General features: G+C 38.4%; 1 protein-coding gene across 1 annotated transcript in view; it reads right to left on the bottom strand.

Moving 5' to 3' along the window:
• The window catches only part of suclg2 (succinate-CoA ligase GDP-forming subunit beta), a 74,374-nt gene that overhangs the window by 31,818 nt on the left and 24,649 nt on the right, over positions 1 to 17,907 (bottom strand). The window contains exons 3-9 of the mRNA XM_068315334.1: positions 15,263 to 15,362; positions 14,358 to 14,448; positions 12,227 to 12,379; positions 10,099 to 10,188; positions 9,158 to 9,254; positions 5,617 to 5,778; positions 3,131 to 3,273 (exon numbers count right to left, since the gene is read on the bottom strand). Coding sequence (XP_068171435.1) covers positions 3,131 to 3,273; positions 5,617 to 5,778; positions 9,158 to 9,254; positions 10,099 to 10,188; positions 12,227 to 12,379; positions 14,358 to 14,448; positions 15,263 to 15,362 — 836 coding nt within the window. The remainder of the gene's footprint in view (positions 1 to 3,130; positions 3,274 to 5,616; positions 5,779 to 9,157; positions 9,255 to 10,098; positions 10,189 to 12,226; positions 12,380 to 14,357; positions 14,449 to 15,262; positions 15,363 to 17,907) is intronic.

Below are 17,907 nucleotides of genomic sequence, written 5' to 3'. Positions count from 1 at the left end.
AAAAAAAAAGAAAAAAACAACTGAGGAAGAAAAACAGAAAAAGACAAACACCATAATACTTGTTTTTGTGGAAATGTATTCTGTCATTACAGTGGGATATTTATATCTATACAGGCTGCTTGACCGCTAAATGAATGTGTCTTTTCCACAGCATATAAACAATCTTGATCTTCCTGGTCAAAAGTCACGTCTGTCTCTCATAAGCATGCATTTAGATATTTGCAGTTGGACTTCAGTAGTTGTCCTATCGCTGCTTGTCTCCAATGGCAATATGAGTGGAATTAAGCACATACTGTACGTAGCTGCTGTTTTGTTAATTTGGATTTTGGTTCATAGTTTCACAAAGACAGAGGTATAATTATGTGAAGTCCGAGTAAAACAAATCATCAAGGTCTCAGAACTGTAAAACAATGATCAACAATGGGCTGAGTATTGGAAGACTACAACCAGTTCTCTCCATAGGTTACTGACATGTTAAATCAATAATGGTGCTTTGTCATATTTTTCTAACTGATGGTGTGATTTCAGATGGGATTTCTGCTCAGATTTTCCAGTTTAGAATTGGTGACTTGTTGATAAAAACCATTTTAAAAAATTACAAATGAGAAGCTCTACAGCTCAACACAACCAGGAAACGATTAAAATTCCCAGCACAGATCAAAGCAGGCTTCTTAGCTCCCCTGGTTGAAATGCTAATGGTGCTTCCAACATGACTTAATGTCAATCCTATTCTACTGTCCGCTCTTCGGTAGAAGCTTGCTGTCGTGGTTTCCATACACAACAGCAGGAGGGACCGACGGCCAATATTCTCCCCCATTTTAATCCAAGGAGAGAGTGACAAGAAGTGTATGGAGGAAGGTCATCTTGTCCATGTTAAGTGTGTTTGGAGGAGTTCAATAAATACAGAATACCACTGCATGATGGCCCCAAAGCAAAAGAGTGTTTTATTTCTTAATGCTTTTATCCACCATATTCATTTTCCCTTGCAGACCATGAAGTTAAATTCATGTGAGAACATTTAGAATTTGCAAACAGCCTGAGTGACGAGAAATGTTTCACATCCTCAAGTTTTAATGCAGAACAACAAAGACAAACAATAATGGTGTTCAGGGGATGAAGAGCATTAAATTGTAATTAATTTGCTCTTTGGCAATTAAACCGTGTCAATTATGGTCAGTATTGCTGCTAATGTAAACACAGATTACCCTAAGCAAACCCTGTGAAAATAGCAAGACCACAGTAAAATTCACCTACATCAGCTGAGCATGGCAGCACTAGGAGTCCAAGTCAAACTCATGTACTGAGTGCATTTTCAAATAGGGCAGTGTCTCAAGTCCTTTAATGCAAATTATAAACATATTCTTTTGGACCTTTTCATATATTGTCATAATTTCTGTTGCAAAATTCTTCAAAAAGAAATCAAACCTGTATTTTAATGCACTGCACAAACTATGTGAAAACTATACTGAAAACATCCACTGATCAGTAAGATGAATGAAAAACCAGTTTCAAGCAAATTAACTCTTTGCTGAAAGAAACTAAAACCCTGGAGAACTTTTAATGAGGCTTTAGAACAAACTGCAGCACTCAAACTGCTTACTAAAATAGTGGGTGACCTTAGACTAAATTGTAATGAAAATAAAGTTACAGTTCTTGACCTCTAAGGTTGCAGGATTTTCTAAATGTAACCCAAATCAAAAGGGACATACCTGTTTAATACATCTATCTATCTATCTATCTATCTATCTATCTATCTATCTATCTATCTATCTATCTATCTATCTATCTATCTATCTATCTATCTATCTATCAATCAATCTATCTATCTATCTATCTATCTATCTATCTATCTATCTATCTATCTATCTATCTATCTATCTATCTATATTTTATGTGCATCAGAAATGCAACATCTATAACGGGATTGCACAAGGGCAATGCCTTGGTGCACTACAATTCTCACCATACATGCGACCACTAGATGACATCATTAGAAAGCGTAATGAACTGTATGTTCCACAGTTATGACAGTGACAGTCAACAATATGATGCTGCAGCCACAGACTCAATTATTTTCTGTTCATTGGCAATAAATAATGAGTAGTAATTTACCAAAGTCAAACGAGGGCAAAACAGAAATAAAAATAGAAATGTTGTGTGAAATGAATTCCCATCTTTTGAATTTTCATAGGTCTGAAAAAAAGTCTTTTCCACCATCAAAATCATAGATAAAATATGATCATTTATAAATCAAAAACGTGCTGAAAAATTGATTCCACTACTGTATTATTGCAAGCTGACTTGATTATGGAAATGCACAGTCTGATTTAATAAAAAGGAAAAACAGATTACATTCAAAACCTCACATCTTAATACAAAGAAAAAAATGAAATTAATTCAAAACCTCACATCTATATACAGTATATGAATGTGATGGCAATTTTTACCATTACTTTCTTAAATTTTAATGTTTTTACATTTCTCAAACTAAAACCATAATTGTGACATGTTCTTCTGAATTAATGACATAATAGAAATCTGCACTGCCATTCCATTACAATGCTCACGTTGTTTATGTTGGAGTTATTAGTGTTCTGAACAAAGAGCTGGATCATTACCTAAACAGCCACATGATGAGCAGCAACACCACCAGGGACAAGGTTTGATTTATCTGTATCTGTAGTTCATGTTTCATGTTATGCATCATGTTAAGATGAGTACTTGAGTGAATCTAGAGAATTTTTAAAAGACTTACAACAGAAACTTTAAAAGACAACAGAGATAAGAATTTTTCAATGAAACTGAACCAGAAAAAAGATGACATGTAACCGCACAGCCCTCCAGACTCTTTTTCCCTTAGACATAAAGCAATGTTCCCCATCTAATGAGCCTCATTGTCTCTGTGACAAAGCACTAACCAAATAGATGGGCATTTATGACTATGGTGTCACAGGATGCATGTCTGGAATAGACACAGTTAGAATAATACTATTCAGTAGATGGTGAAATAGCTATTTTATTCTGACATTTCCTTTATGTGATATTATGTGCTTTAAAAAAAGGAACTAATCTGATTTATATATTCAGAGGTTTCAATTTCTAAGAAAAACTGGTTCTCTCGGAGTCTTACCTTCGGGTCAGCAGAAAGCAGCTTGAAGGCCTCATAAACTTGTCTCTCTTTGACACCTCCGCCCAGGTCTAGAAAGTTGGCTGGTTTTCCTCCATGTAGGTCAATGATGTCACATGTGGCCATGGCCAAACCAGCTCCATTCACTGTAAGAATGAAACATCAGGGTGATAAATATGTTTGTTTGTTTGATTCTTGAAGGAGAGTTTTGTTAACTGATTTTTATGCTCTTCTTCTTTTCCTGTCGGCTTTTCCCTTCAGGGGTCGCCACAGCGAATCAATTGCCTCCATCTAGCCCTGTCCTTTGCATCCTCTTCTCTCACACCAACTACTGTATCTTCATGTCCTCCCTCATTACATCCATAAACTTCCTCTTTGGTCTTCCTCTAGGCCTCCTGCCTGGCAGTTCAAAACTCAGCATCTTTCTACCAATATATTCACTATCTCTCCTCTGGACATGTCCAAACCATCTCAGTCTGGCCTCTCTGAATTTATCTCCAAAACCTCTAACATGTGCTGTCCCTCTGATGTACTCATTCCTGATCCTATCCTTCCTGGTCACTCCCAAAGAGAACCTCAGCATCTTCATCTCTGCTACCTCCAGCTCTGTCTCCTGTCTTTCCCTCAGTGACACTGTCTCTAGACCAAACAACATCGCTGGTCTCAACACAGTTTTGTACACCTTTCCTTCATTTTAGCTGAAACTCTTCTATCACACATCACACCTGACACTTTCCTCCACCCGTTCCATCCTGCCTGTACACGCTTCTTCACCTCTTTTCCACACTCTCCATTGCTCTGGACTGTTGATCCTAAGTACTTAAAATCCTCCACCTTCTTGATCTCTTCTCCCTGTAACCTCACTCTTCCACTTGGGTCCCTCTCATTCACACACATGTACTCTGTCTTACTGCGGCTAACCTTCATTCATCTCCTTTCCAGGACAAACCTCCACCTCTCTAGCTTCTCCTCCACCTGTTCCCTGCTCTCACTGCAGATCACAATGTCATCTGCAAACATCATAGTCCATGGAGATTCCTGTCAAACCTCATCTGTCAGCCTGTCCATCACCATAGCGAACAAGAAGGGGCTCAGAGCTGATCCCTGATGCAGTCCCACCTCCACCTTGAACTCCTCTGTCACACCTACAGCACACCTCACCACTGTCTTACAGTCCTCATACATGTCCCGCACCGCTCTAACTTACTTCTCTGCCACTCCAGACTTCTTCATACAATACCACAGTTCCTCTCTGGGCACCCTGTCATTAGCTTTCTCCAGATCTACAATAACACAATGCAGCTCCGTCTGGCCTTCTCTGTACTTCTCTATCAACATCCTCAAAGCAAATACTGCATCTACAGTACTCTTTTTTGGCATGAAACCATACTGCTGCTAATTGAGTCTTAATAGAGCTGTAGCCACATAATGACTGACCACTAAGTCCATGCTTTGGTCTAGCCATTGAAAAATAATTCCCTGAGTACAAAATGTGACAACAGCAGCTGTAAATAAATTCAAATTACACATCGGTTGAAAAAAAGTTTTGACAAAAATATAATTCAGCAGTGAATTATGTTCCAAAGATGCGCAAAGAGCTAAAAAAAGGAAATGTCATACTCAAAAGCTTGGCTGGAAATCATCTCATCAAGGGTATTCAATGCTTCAAGTAGACCAACACAAATGAAAATTGATTGTGATGTGACACTCAACATCAAAAAAACAAGTCTTGATTAAAAGAGGATCTGCGACAGGCCAGTGTCACCGTTTTACCAAATGCCAGCACTCTACCCTGCTGAGCCAAGTGCTAAAATTCTCCTCATTTAGTTTAGTCAAACTGAACTTGTGTCCTGGCAGACTCCCCCATTGAGGTCTCAACAGAGGGAAATTCACTTTAGCAGCTGTCACCTTGGTGACTTAGAGAGGAAGCTGCTGGTCTTAAAAGCTGTTGTTGCTCTAAGAGAGGTTCAGAGTTGTGGATGTAGAGTAGGAGTATTTGTGTGTGTGTGTGTGTGTGTGTGTGTGTGTGTGTGTGTGTGTATGCGCGTCAAAGCGCGTTTGTGCGGGGGGTGGGGGGGGTAAAGTAGTGCTAACAGACATCTATTGTGTTTATGAGGCTACGGGGTAAGACGCAAGAGCACCTGTTAGCGCTGCTGTACACTGTAAAAGCTTTGATTTATGACAAGAGAGGGGGCCTTTAATGAGAATGCTAACAATCTGGCTCACTGGAGACTTTCTGGGCGGATTATAGCTAATTAGAATGCATTGGTTACGGCAGCATTCCTTCTGGAGTCCTCAGAAGGATGCTTGTAACGTGGAGTGGAGGAGAGCCCAGGCTGCCTTTACTTTGACTAAGTTTTAACTGCGTCTGCGATTTTCACTTATGTGACTTAAGAGACACATTAAAGCTTTCTGCTAGGAGGGGGTTGCTTATGGGAGATTTCATTTAATGGTTAGTGTGTGTGTGTGTGTGTGTGTGTGTTAACTACCGAAGCAGGCAATGTTTCCATCCAGTCCGATATATTTGAGGTCCCACTTGGCTGCTTCCATCTCCGTGGGGTCGCTCTCAGACATGTCGTCCATGGCGAACACAGATTTCTGACGGAACTCGGCATTGTCGTCAAAGTTGATCTTGGCATCAAAGCAAACGACTGGAGAGATGGGGAGATAGTAGAGTTAGGAATAAAGACGGAAGCAGAGACATGAGAAAGACGAAGATGACAGGTGAGAGAAAAGGACAGTGAGGGAGAACTTTAGATTTAAAAAGCCAGCTAATTATCTCTAAAACGTGAAATTACTGATGTGAGCAGTGTCCCCTTGGCCTGGTGGCCTTAATTATTTCAGAGACTGGCGATGGGTTTTTGACACTGCCTCTAAGGAATAGATCATTACAGTGAATGGACATTTATTCTACACTTCAAACAGAGCGCATTTCAAAGAGATCATATTCACAAAGCTACCTGGGAAACAACATCCAAACATAACAATCAATCTGCGAAGAGGCTTTCTGTAAACACTATGATAAAAACGACTGTTACATGAAAGGCATACTTTGATATTTTAGGTAATTATGTTCATTCACTGCCAGTTTGCTGAAATTAGTAGACTATAGACAAGATGTGTCCAAAATTAACACCAGCCTGAAAGCACCTGGAGATATCCCCAATTAACACGTCAAATTAAATTTATTTAATCTGTACAAAACCTTTAAAGCAAAACCAGAAGAATTCAGTTTCACTGGAGGATATATGCTGAACCCTTTTTTCACTCAGTGCAATGAGTTTGTTTGTGCTGCAAAGTTGCCAAGCAACCAGCAAAAAGACACATGGAAATTACTGTTCAAGAAATAGTTTGTAACAATACCGCAAATACAATTTCTTCTCTTAGCACTGAATGTAGATAGCTGGTAAGATGCTGGCTATTGCTTTACTGCAAACATAAAAGAGTAAATACAATTTAAGAAATATTGACCATATGGTACTTTCTACAAATTTTGAAATATTCTTCGAAAGAGATTATTTTCCAAGGTTTTGTAAGCTGAAGTATGTTTTACTTTCCTTTTAAAGACATTAGAAAGCTGTTCAATTTAATAAACCATACTGAAGTAGTTTGAGTCTAGACAGTGTGATTTCTTTTTGAAATTGTTTAACTGTAACTGTAATTATATCTGTAATTATAACCACTACAAAATGTAATGTTTTGACTAAATTACAGTCTGTAAACATTCAACTGTTAAAAAATAACCAAGAGACACTCTGTGACCATGACTGAGAGATCTTCAGTCTTCTTGCATCAAGTGGATGATAATGTAAAAAAACTAACGAGCAGCACATTGCAGGTAAACAGACATGCACGTATAATGACGAGAAAAGAAAACAACATACAGAGTCAAGGTTTACGGACTACCGCACAAAGAAAAGCACAAAGTACTGAGGAGAAAATTTACTGTTTACTGCAGGTTAAACAAACCTCATCTACACAATTTGTTTTTGTGTTGCGATATTCATTGTTAATGTCAATGTACATACTGAATCGAGTTGGACTTAATACAACAAAAAACATCTACCATTGAGAACTTTTATGTTCATTTCAGATAAATGTATGCTGGAAAATAGTACACTGCCTTGTGACAAACGGAACAGACCGAAACACAATATGAGGTGATTTTAACATGTTTCGTCTACACAGTCATCTTTAATCACAAGCCCTGCTTATTCTTGCTCTAAGAAAAGCACGTTCATACCTCGCAGTAAATATTCACTACTTTAAAGGACTCATTTTTACTCATTAATATTCATAACACATCATAAAACAATATACCTCTCGTGTCAATCTTTGGTAAAGCATACTTTAAACAAGAATCTGCTTTTAAGAGGGATAAGTAACATTAAAGAAATGATGGATCCGCCGTGCATTAATGAGCCTTGATAGAACACGCCACGCTCAATCTGAGCTCAATATGGCAGCAATAAGTCAAATTTCTGTGTGGAAAACAAAGTCTCAAAAAAAGTCAAACAAGACAAGCATGCACTATAACTAAGCATGATTGTCTGAATGATGCTGACTTTCAATGTGGTTCTAGATTTCAGACTCACTGTGACATTTTTATACCATGTAAGGTAAACAGATGAACAACAGATGGATGATTCAAAACAGGAACCATTTATCTGGCAAAAACTCCATTTAAAAGTAACACAAAGACATTAATTATAGAGATTTTCAGATACTGAAAGAAAAAATCATGTCAGATATGTCGCATATGTACAGATATGCAACATGGGTTTGTTGTATATCTGTAAAGAACAACCAAAGAGACAAACATGAATACACAATAGATTTATCCAGAAACTACATTAGTTTATAAATAAGAGGTTCTTAAGAAGTAAGGCGTATGGACACTATAATCTTGACTTATGAGCACTGTTTTATTAAAAGTAAAAATGTACAGTACTTCACATGATTCACCTCTCAGCCAAGAAGCTCTAGAGGGAATTAGAAGTGAAATTTCTTCAGTTTTTCTTACAAGTCTATTAAGTCTATTAATTCAGCAAATACGGGGCAGCAGTGGCTCAGTGGTAGAGCGGGCGGTGAAGTGGGTCGTACAATGTTCCAAGATCGGCGGTTCGATTCCCGCTCCCACCCAAAAACACCCTGAGTGTGAGCTGACAGTGGGAGGTGTCAGCTCACCTCCAAGGCACTGCCGAGGCGCTCTTGAGCAAGGTGCCGTACCCCACGCAAGCTGCACATTTGGGCGCTTCACAAACGGGCTACTGTACCTCCCCCTGCATGCTTACAGGCCCCCTTGTGTGCAGTTGTGTGTATTACAGGGGCCTGTAAACACTAATATGCATGCGTGTGATTGACTGACTGACATACTAGAGTGTGCATTATTTATTGCCCTTGGGGGTTATAACAGTATGTAAAACTAAAAAAAAAAAAGCAAACTGAAGCAAATTCATTCTTTATGCCTGATACAAAAGGAATTCATTCATAGCTTATTCCTGAATGGATAAAGGATGATGTCTCTGTAACTGCTGCTGTAATTCCTTCTAATTAATAGTTGATGATAGACTGTACGCCTTAAGTTAATCATCAACAGCCAGGAATCATCAGCAAACATCAACATGTCGTTATTGTTGAAAATTACATTCCCTGAGGACATTTAGATTTTGATCCAGACAAAATCATGCTGACAACATTCTGACGTCAATGTGTTGCAATTACATTTCATATTTTTAAATGCATTCAGACCCTGAGGAAAGATGCTCCCTGTGTCCCAGTCACTGATTAATAGGATGTCTGTTCATCTGAAAACCAGAATTGCGGTTCTCAGATTAGAATTTTCTGGTTTCCTCCTGTGCATTGGTCTCGCAGATATTTAAAGTGAATTTGATGCAATTACTAGCAAGAACTGCTGCTGAAAACACAACCACAGACAAATTAACTGCAGTGACAAAGAGACTTCAGGTCAACACACACACACATATAAACACATACAAAAAAGACAACGTTTTGTATGATACAAGATACCTTGTCCTTCAGGAGTCTCTCCAAGTGGATTGACTTCGACTTGAGTGGCGTCGACTTTCAGGAACAGATCATAGAGCCTCTTAATCTGGTCTGCTGCCTGCAAAGCCCACAGACGACAGTAATTATGTGACGATTGGGCTCAGAGCAGTCAATCCCACCAAGACCATTCCCACACAGGCCACATAAAAAATGGCAAATCACCTTCAACATTGAGCTTTCTCTGCTTGTTTTGCATGAATATGTGTGTCTGTGATGAATAGAAAAGTGTTTTTTCTTATTTTTTCAAAAGGTTTGAGAACTGGCATATGGATTCCAGCATATATAAGTACCGTACATTCAATCTTATTCAGCTACACATATGATAGTATGATGCAAATTAAAATTAATTCCACCAAATAATAGTACCCAAACAATTCTCTTTTTTTTGGTATTGCTGTTGTTTTTTTAACTTATGAGTGATGGATACAAATAGAATATTCACAAAAAAAGGAGACAGCCAATGAAAACAGCACTGAAAATGCCACACATGAATCATCACTGTCAAAACATCCATTTTTAAAACCATCTTAATTGACATCCATATTGCAGCAAAGAATACTGAAAATGCAAACACTTTTTTCTTTCACCTTCCAAGGAGCAGTGCTCATATAGGTGAGTTCTGTCGGTTACAGCATGATTCAATGTACGGAATGTTCTATAAAATAATGATGTCATTAGTGGCGTTGGCTCGCCTCAGCCGGCACAGAACCATGTGTCACTGACGGATGTGACAATGGACTAAAGACGATTCACAAGCAGCTTCTGTGAAAGTAATAACAGCCACAGTTTGGTCTGTTTGTAAATATGGATAAATCTAGTCTGTGTGTGTGTGTTTTTGCGTGTCGTAGGTTTTTCTGCCCTCCTTTGAATCCTGACTTTAAAGCCATCAGTAAGCCCATTACCTGTCTCTGCAGCGGGCCTTTGAAACCCAAATTCTCTGCCATGCCAAGTGCCTGGTCGTCTCGCACACCTTCAAATATATCTATAACTTCCTGGAAGATGTGAAGTGAAAGCGAAGGACAGAGGAAGAGAAAGCAAAATAAATGACAAGACAGAGTGAGAGAGAACAATAAACTCAAATCCCAGAGCATAATTTGGCACAAAGTGGATGTTCATATTAAAACGCCGATGTCAAAAAATAAAATAAGCAGTAGAAGTGGTGGAAATGATCACGTCTTTGACTTTCACTCGTCACAGTCCGGACTGCAGTGTGGTGACAAAAAGTTAACTCCAATTGTCTTCAACATTGTGAAACAAATTTGGAGATGTAAACTAGCAGTACCACACTTTACAATTTGAGCTATGGCAGCATCCATGGACAAAAGTAAAACAAACATGATTAGCAGGAAATGCAGGAAAACTCCATTTTTTAATTAAAAAAAAAAAAAAGCAACTGACAGACACAGCAAAAGTTGTCGAGTGATGACAACGGAAAGGTTTCATTCGTAGAATCTAATTAATATTGTGGCAATGTGTTAAAATGCTGCAGTGTGCATATAGACAAGATAAAAAATTTAATCCAAATAGGAAATACTATGATCAGAACATAGCCTCCATCTGTTAAAACCAACTTTAGACAAGTAATTCATCCCTGCTCTGAAAAATACAATTTTCTGTCAGTCAAACAACAATATATTTGGGCAAAGATAATGAGTTTCACAAAGTTTAAAGGGTTTCACTGTGATAGATAACATCATTTTAAAACTCTTCATTGTTCAGGAGGCTGATATGGTTTTGATTCTTGTACTAGTTATCTCCAGAGGCCATGCATTTGTTTGTCTTGTTTGCATGTGTCTATATACATATTTGTCCGGAGTATCACTGGACCCATTGGCATGATATTTTCTTAGAAAAATTCATGCTTAAAAAAACATAGTTGTTGTTATACAGAATGTTTGAAAAAGAGATTTTATTGACTAATATGGAACACAAACTCCTCTTAGCCTGTCAGTAGTGAGCAATCAACACCTGGTTCAGTTTGTCCCTGGACACATTTGGCAGAAGTGACATGTGGATCAAGACTGATGTCATCTGAATTCACATGTGCTTATAAATCACCAACCCAACGCCCACTAAAAGTAATAATTTTCTCTGACCTGCCTGTGCATGGGTACCGGTCCCTGTAGGCAATGTTCCTTTTAAATTATTTCAAGCGTTCAGAGCTTTCCACGTGATTACTGTGTTGCGTGGTGAATTGATATGAGCATTCCTTCCTCAATGTAATGACTAGAGAAGCTGTGTTCAGCATTTTCAGACAGCAAATACAGTGTCACATTTAAAACAGTAGAACTAAGACCTGCTGTAAACACGACAGGAAAGCAGCATCTTTCAGGAGGAAGCTTGTAGCTTCAATAATACTTTGTTGACAGTTCTGAGAGATTAATCACAATGATGACTGTTTCCAGACAATTTCGTTGAAGATGAACACATGATTTTTTGTCTGGATGTGTGAAAGAAAGAAAGAAAGAAAGAAAGGGAGGAAGGAAGGAAGGAAGGAGGGAAGGACGGAAGGAAGGAAGGAAGGAAGGAAGGAAGGAAGGAAGGAAGGAAGGAAGGAAGGAAGGAAGGAAGGAAGGAAGGAAGGAAGGAAGGAAGGAAGGAAGGAAGGAAGGAAGGAAGGAAGGAAGGAAGGAAGGAAGGGAGGAAAGGAGGAAGGAAAGATGGAAGGACGGAAAGAAGGAAAGAAGGAAAGAAGGAAGGAAGGATGACTGGATGGATGGATGGATACTTTATTAATCCCAGAGGAAATTGTGACAGCATACAGAATACCAATTCAAATGAAACCCTGAATGATCTTGTTCATGAATGAGTTTTACCTGCTGCTTTTTTTTTTGACAAAAATGTTTCTGTTATCCTGTTACCATTCTTCCTCATTAATATTGTATTATTACAATAAATGGCAAATATTAGGATTCAGCCAGTTTGTTCTGCAGTTACCCAAATGTAGCTATAATCCTGAGAGCACTCTTTTGGTTTTATATTGTTGCTAAAAATGTAATAACAAACAAACAAAACAAACAAATTGCATACCTTAAATATGAGTTCCGGGTTATTGGCAGCTACTTCCTCAATATCCACACCTCCCTGTGGGCTTCCTACCATGACAGGGCCATTGCAGGCTCGGTCCATTAGGATCGCAAAGTAGGTTTCTCGGCTAATATCCAAAGCCTCCGCAACCATCACCTGGATGTGGCAAGAAAAAGAGGTGATCATTAGGAAATGATGGCAAAGTACTCTTGAAGCCTCATTAAAAAATCCTAATTGATTTGATAACCTTTTTCTACTAGAGTATATATTTTAAAAACAATATAAAATAGCACATTAAACACAACCACACAGGCAAATAGACAGGCTTCATAGACAGCAGAATTAATGAAGCTTTGCGCTGATAAAATCTCAAAGCACTGAATGAAGGAAAGAGGGGCAAACAGAAGACTACAATGTTTAGAGTCCTAGTAGATAAAAAAGAAGATGAATCAAACAAGAGACTCATTTGGAAACGAGGAGAAAACAAACAAACAAGCAAACAGGAGACTATCAGTCCTGTGGTGGTTAATAGGCTGCACGTTTTCTGGATGGATGGATCACAGCTGTTATGTTGTGCTTGTAGCATTTTGCCCAGAGAATGAGAATGGATAGCTTTCTCGACTCTCCACATGAACAGACAGCACTCCCATCTCCTTGACAAAAGATAGTCTTTTCCTGCTGTTCAAAAGCTGTCTTAAGTTCCCTGTTGTTTGACTGGTAGTCCAATTCAAACCAAATACTGTTCTCCTGTCTTTTGTGTTTCACCTCTGACCTCCTTTTGACCATCCTAATTATTTTCTCCTCCTATTCCTGCTATCAATGCCATGACAGCAAATCTATGTAGATGTAAAGTGCCCATCCATTTTTTCTATAGTGTTCTCTGGTATGTTGGACACTATGATGCTTGTACGTGTGTCAGCCCCATTCGTGGGTTGGCAGCAAAAGTCTGGCTGTCATCTGACAGACCAGGGTGCATCTATGCATTCACTCTACTCATTTTGGTCAGTTAACAGATGTTCCTGTCAAGTTCAATGTCAGTGGACGTTTTTACCAGGACAATTGTGTGGACGTTGGGGTCGCATCTATTCCAGCTCAAATCCAATTTAAGTTTTTTGATTTTTTAAGTTTTGTAATTTGTTTGTTGTTTCCTCTGCCTCTGAAACTAAGACCTAATTCTAATTCCTCTTTGTTACACCACCTCTCGTTTTCCAGTGCCCCTAACTTCTCTACTTGCTTCAACTGGCAGTTACAAAAGGTAGCATTTAAAAAAATAAATAAATGAATAAAATAAAAGAAGAACTGTTTATTGTCCAAACCTAAATGACAATATTGTTGGTGAAAAAATTGTTTTCATCCTGTATATTTAAATTCTTTAACCTTTTCATGGTTGTTTGTGAATATATATAATATTTATACACTTGTTTAACCAGTACGGTAGCCATTTTTCATTTACTCTGCCACTGTTGGGAAAGATTTCGGGGATTTTGTCTGTAGGGCTAGTTGACCACTTCTCTATCCCCTAAAGAAACAGGAAGCACTATCCAAATGATCAAAATGAAGGGCTAGGGCTAAGGGGGAGGATTTGGGATTGGGCCACAGTCTTGACAGATTGTATATGGCTTATTTTCACAAATATAACAAGTTAGATATTCACTGAATTCCACCTACACTCCGAAGAACAACACAGAACTTGGGTGTGATGGGGAGGAGGGAACAGATGGGGAAAGCCTAAGAACAGTGGGACACACACATAAGCCACTAAGAAGGCTTCATTACCTGAAAAAGTCTGTTTTAAGGAGGTACTGCATGAAGCATGCAAGTAGACAAAATGATATTCCTGCTTGTTAGCGGCGCATGGAAACAGCTGTTTACCATACACTTTAAATTCACAGTGGACCCGGTTCAATTTATGTAATGAGCCATAACACCAGCCAGCACAGACCCACTGTAAACAGCAGTGGACAGCTACAATTTGAACCTAGCAAAGAAACATACAGCCACATAGCTTTCACAGTTATTAATTTTTCAGTGCTGCATTACTGGACTCATATGCCTTAAAATGAAATGAGGGAAAAAAAACAAACAAAAAAGGAAAGGAACGTCTTTCTTTGAGTCAGTCCACACAGGGGCTCACCGTTTTAACTTTCACTCCATCTACTGGTGTCTGCTTCGTAGTCAAATTGAACCCCAGCATCTTATTGGCCAGTTCACCAACCACCACAGGGCTAAAAGAGAGAAGTTGATGGGTCAGCAGTCGGTCTTAGAAACGTTTAAAAAAAAAAAAATCATAGAAATAAAAAAAAATACTTACAACATGAAATATGAGAAAAGGATGTGGACTGAGTTAAAATCTGGTTATATGTATTTTTACGTTCAATTAAAAAGAAACCTGTGTCTTTCATTACTGGGTATTAAGATTGCATTCTGACACAGCAGAGCTTCTGACATTTGTGGGTAAATATTCCTGAAGCCAGGGTTTCCACTCAACCTTTGATGAATGGGGATGGGAAATCTCCATTCATATCAATGATAAACTTAACAATAACTCACTTTTCAACTTGCCAGCCAATAAAAAACCCTGAAATAAAGTAACAATCGCCACTGATTGCGACAATCGATCACTTTTGGCTAAAGTTTCCGCACATGGAAACTACAACGCCGAGCAAAGAAAAACTTTGTTTTGCATGTTTGTTTACCCTGTCAAACACAGTATGTATCAGAGTGAGCCTTCACTGGTGGAATACTCTAATCACTTTGCAATCCTAAACAAGAACAAAATAAAAGGCAGTGGCACACAAACAATCATCCTGAGAGGAAAACTGAGTGTGGTACATTTACCTAAAGATCACTTTTTCGACATTAAATTGAGTGGAGATGTTTGGAGGAAGAAAAACAATAACAGCATATGTGTTCCTGTGTTTCCGCAACAAAGGATCAACTTCAGAGAGGCTTCTGAAAGCCCTGTCGTTTGTGAGAAACAATATGGATCTATTTCTTATAGTAAATCTTAGTGTGAAATGCTCATGGGAGAATACTTACTCCTTAGTTAAGTGTACTCCACCTTTAAGGCCACTGTCAAACACTCCCTTGCCTCTGCCACCAGCCAGAATCTGAGCCTTCAGTACTATCTCCTTGGCATCTGTAAAACAACAAGAAATGGATTGAGAGAGATAAGCAAGGAAAGAAGAAGAGGGCCAGAGTACTTAAGATTCAGGCTTAGTACCCAAGATATCCTCTTGATCCTGCAGTTATCTGCCATTGCGAATGGACAGAGAAGGAAAAGAGAAACAGAATGAGAGCTACAGTAGTACCACGAAATACAAGCCACTCTACATACGAGCCGTCGGGTTGCTGCATATATTTGTTTGACATACTGTACATGCAAAATTCAAGATACAAGTCGAGCTTCGGGACACTACTGCTAGTTGGCGGATGGATACAACATCAGCTAAGACTGCATCTTATTTTCTTCTGCGGAGTAAAGACATAGCGCACCTGTGCTTGTGACTTTTGCGTTTCTTTTCAGATTTAGTCATTGTTTACCTAACTAACATATAATTAATTATGCACAGGCAAAATATGCACGTCTATTGGTTGATAAAAAAATATTTTTTCACAATTCAGAGCAGTTTGAGGTATTTTTATCGGGCTAGAATGGATTAAAATGACGTTTGTTATTATGAATGGGGACATGTTATTGACTCACGAGTTATTTGACTTGTGAGCTCAGTCATGGCTCAGTCATCTCGTGGTACTACTGTGTATGTAAAAAGAAAAAAACAATATCACAATGGGATCAATTAAATATTTATCGATCAAGATATGTCTCACAAATTATTCATAACAAAAATTATACTAGCATTTCTAATTATTTTTTTGCTGTTCTGTCCAAATAAGGTCAGATTTGTCACTGTTGATGATCATGGCATCCGGCTTGTTTAGAGCTATAACACTTTACTGATTTCAATGATTGCCTGAATAAACTCGACATCTAATTCCAATCTCCAGCAGAAAATAAATCTTCTGCCAAACTGCTGTGGCAGTGACCTGACTGCTGGATTCCTTTGCCAATACATAAAGGTCTGTGATTATTACCTCCATAACCTAACGTCTCTGTTGATCAGGTGAAGAGTGGCATCCCACTTTACCAGATACATTTTTTTGACTATGGTTCCTTATTTTGAAGGGCAAGTAAAAAAGTGAGGGCCACTAAAAAGCAGGGAATAGGGTTAAAAAGAAGACTTAGTATAGAGTCCTAAGCCTCTGAAGGTTAATTGTATATTACATGGGGATGTAAGCTTTTGCATCAACATAGCCACATCTGTGCAAAAGATAAAGTAGTAAGTACCAACTCAAATGTCAGGTCATTGATTGCACGTAGAGGTACTTCAATGGATGTTTACACATTCAACAGAACAAAAAAAATTCAAACCAATCAATCAGTCTCAGGCACAAGAGGAAAGCCAAACAGCTTTACTCTAAGGTACAAATCGGTTGTAAAAGTACCATCTAAATGTAGAATCCACTCTTTACTTTACTAGCACTTGGCATCCTCTTGTAGTTAGCAACTGCACAAATGTTTGTCCAATTATATAACACTCCCTCCTCTGGAATGCAATTTGTTTGTCTATTCACCTTCTTTCCAATGATTATCCATTGTTCAAATGTAGCAAGGACATTTGAAGAACATGTTGTCTGTCTAGGTTATTATTATCTGGGTGAGTGAAGTTCACAGACAGCCAGCTACCAACAAGATGGAAAGTGGAAAAGGTAAAAAGGGGAAATGGAGTGATCTACAATGTTACAGCAAGAAAGATACCTTTTTGACCTTGAGGGCTAGAAAAAAGCTCCAACTTTGACACAACTTCATTTGTTGCCTGGAAAACATACAGATACCCAATGATGACTCAAAAGAGTCAAAAAAAGAAGAAGAATGCTGGCAGTTCACTGTGTCACTGTAGTAAGAGAGAAGGGTTAAGGGGAGACAGGTTTTAACGGGGTGGTAGGGATTAAATCAACACCGCATTAGTGTGCGGAAAGCTAAGCAAAGGGAGAAAGAAGAGGAGAATGAGAGACTTAAGGTGGATTCATATGCAAAGTGCTTTGAGAGGAGTCATAAATGAATAAATATGTTAGTAAAAACTGCTACAGCTAAAAAAAGTTGTAAAGAGTTCAAAGCAAGATGAAATAGTTTGTCCTGCAGGCATGTGCAGGGGAGAAGGATGGCATAGCGGAAATGATTGTTGCTTTAAAGAAGAAAAAAGACACTAGAGAAAGAACAAAGTTATACGTACTGTGTTAAAGAGATTGTTTGTCGCATGGTAAAGGTAAGTAAGGTATCATCACATTGTTGGTACCATAATAAAGTACGATATCCCTTTAAAGCAGACACATTAAATATATTAAAAGGCATGTAATGTGCCAAGGAAAGTAATGGGGTGAGAACGAGGCAGGTGTTCATTCTTGCTGCACTAGTAATTGATAGCAGACCTACTTACTATGCACCACACGACAAGATATTGTAGCAGAATCAGCATTTATGATCAGGCACTAAAATAGCAATGTGTTAAGAAAAAAAAACTGAAATTAGAAAAAAAAAGTAGAAAGAAAAGAAAGAAGAATTTAAAAAAAATCTGTTGAATCATACTAAATTCTTTTGTTAACAATGTAATGCTCTTTGTGGA

This window comes from Antennarius striatus, chromosome 5, assembly GCF_040054535.1.
Source record: "Antennarius striatus isolate MH-2024 chromosome 5, ASM4005453v1, whole genome shotgun sequence".
In the NCBI taxonomy this organism is placed as follows: Eukaryota; Metazoa; Chordata; class Actinopteri; order Lophiiformes; family Antennariidae; genus Antennarius; species Antennarius striatus.
Note: the sequence above shows the minus strand (reverse complement) of the source record. Positions and strands in the feature narration are given on the sequence as shown.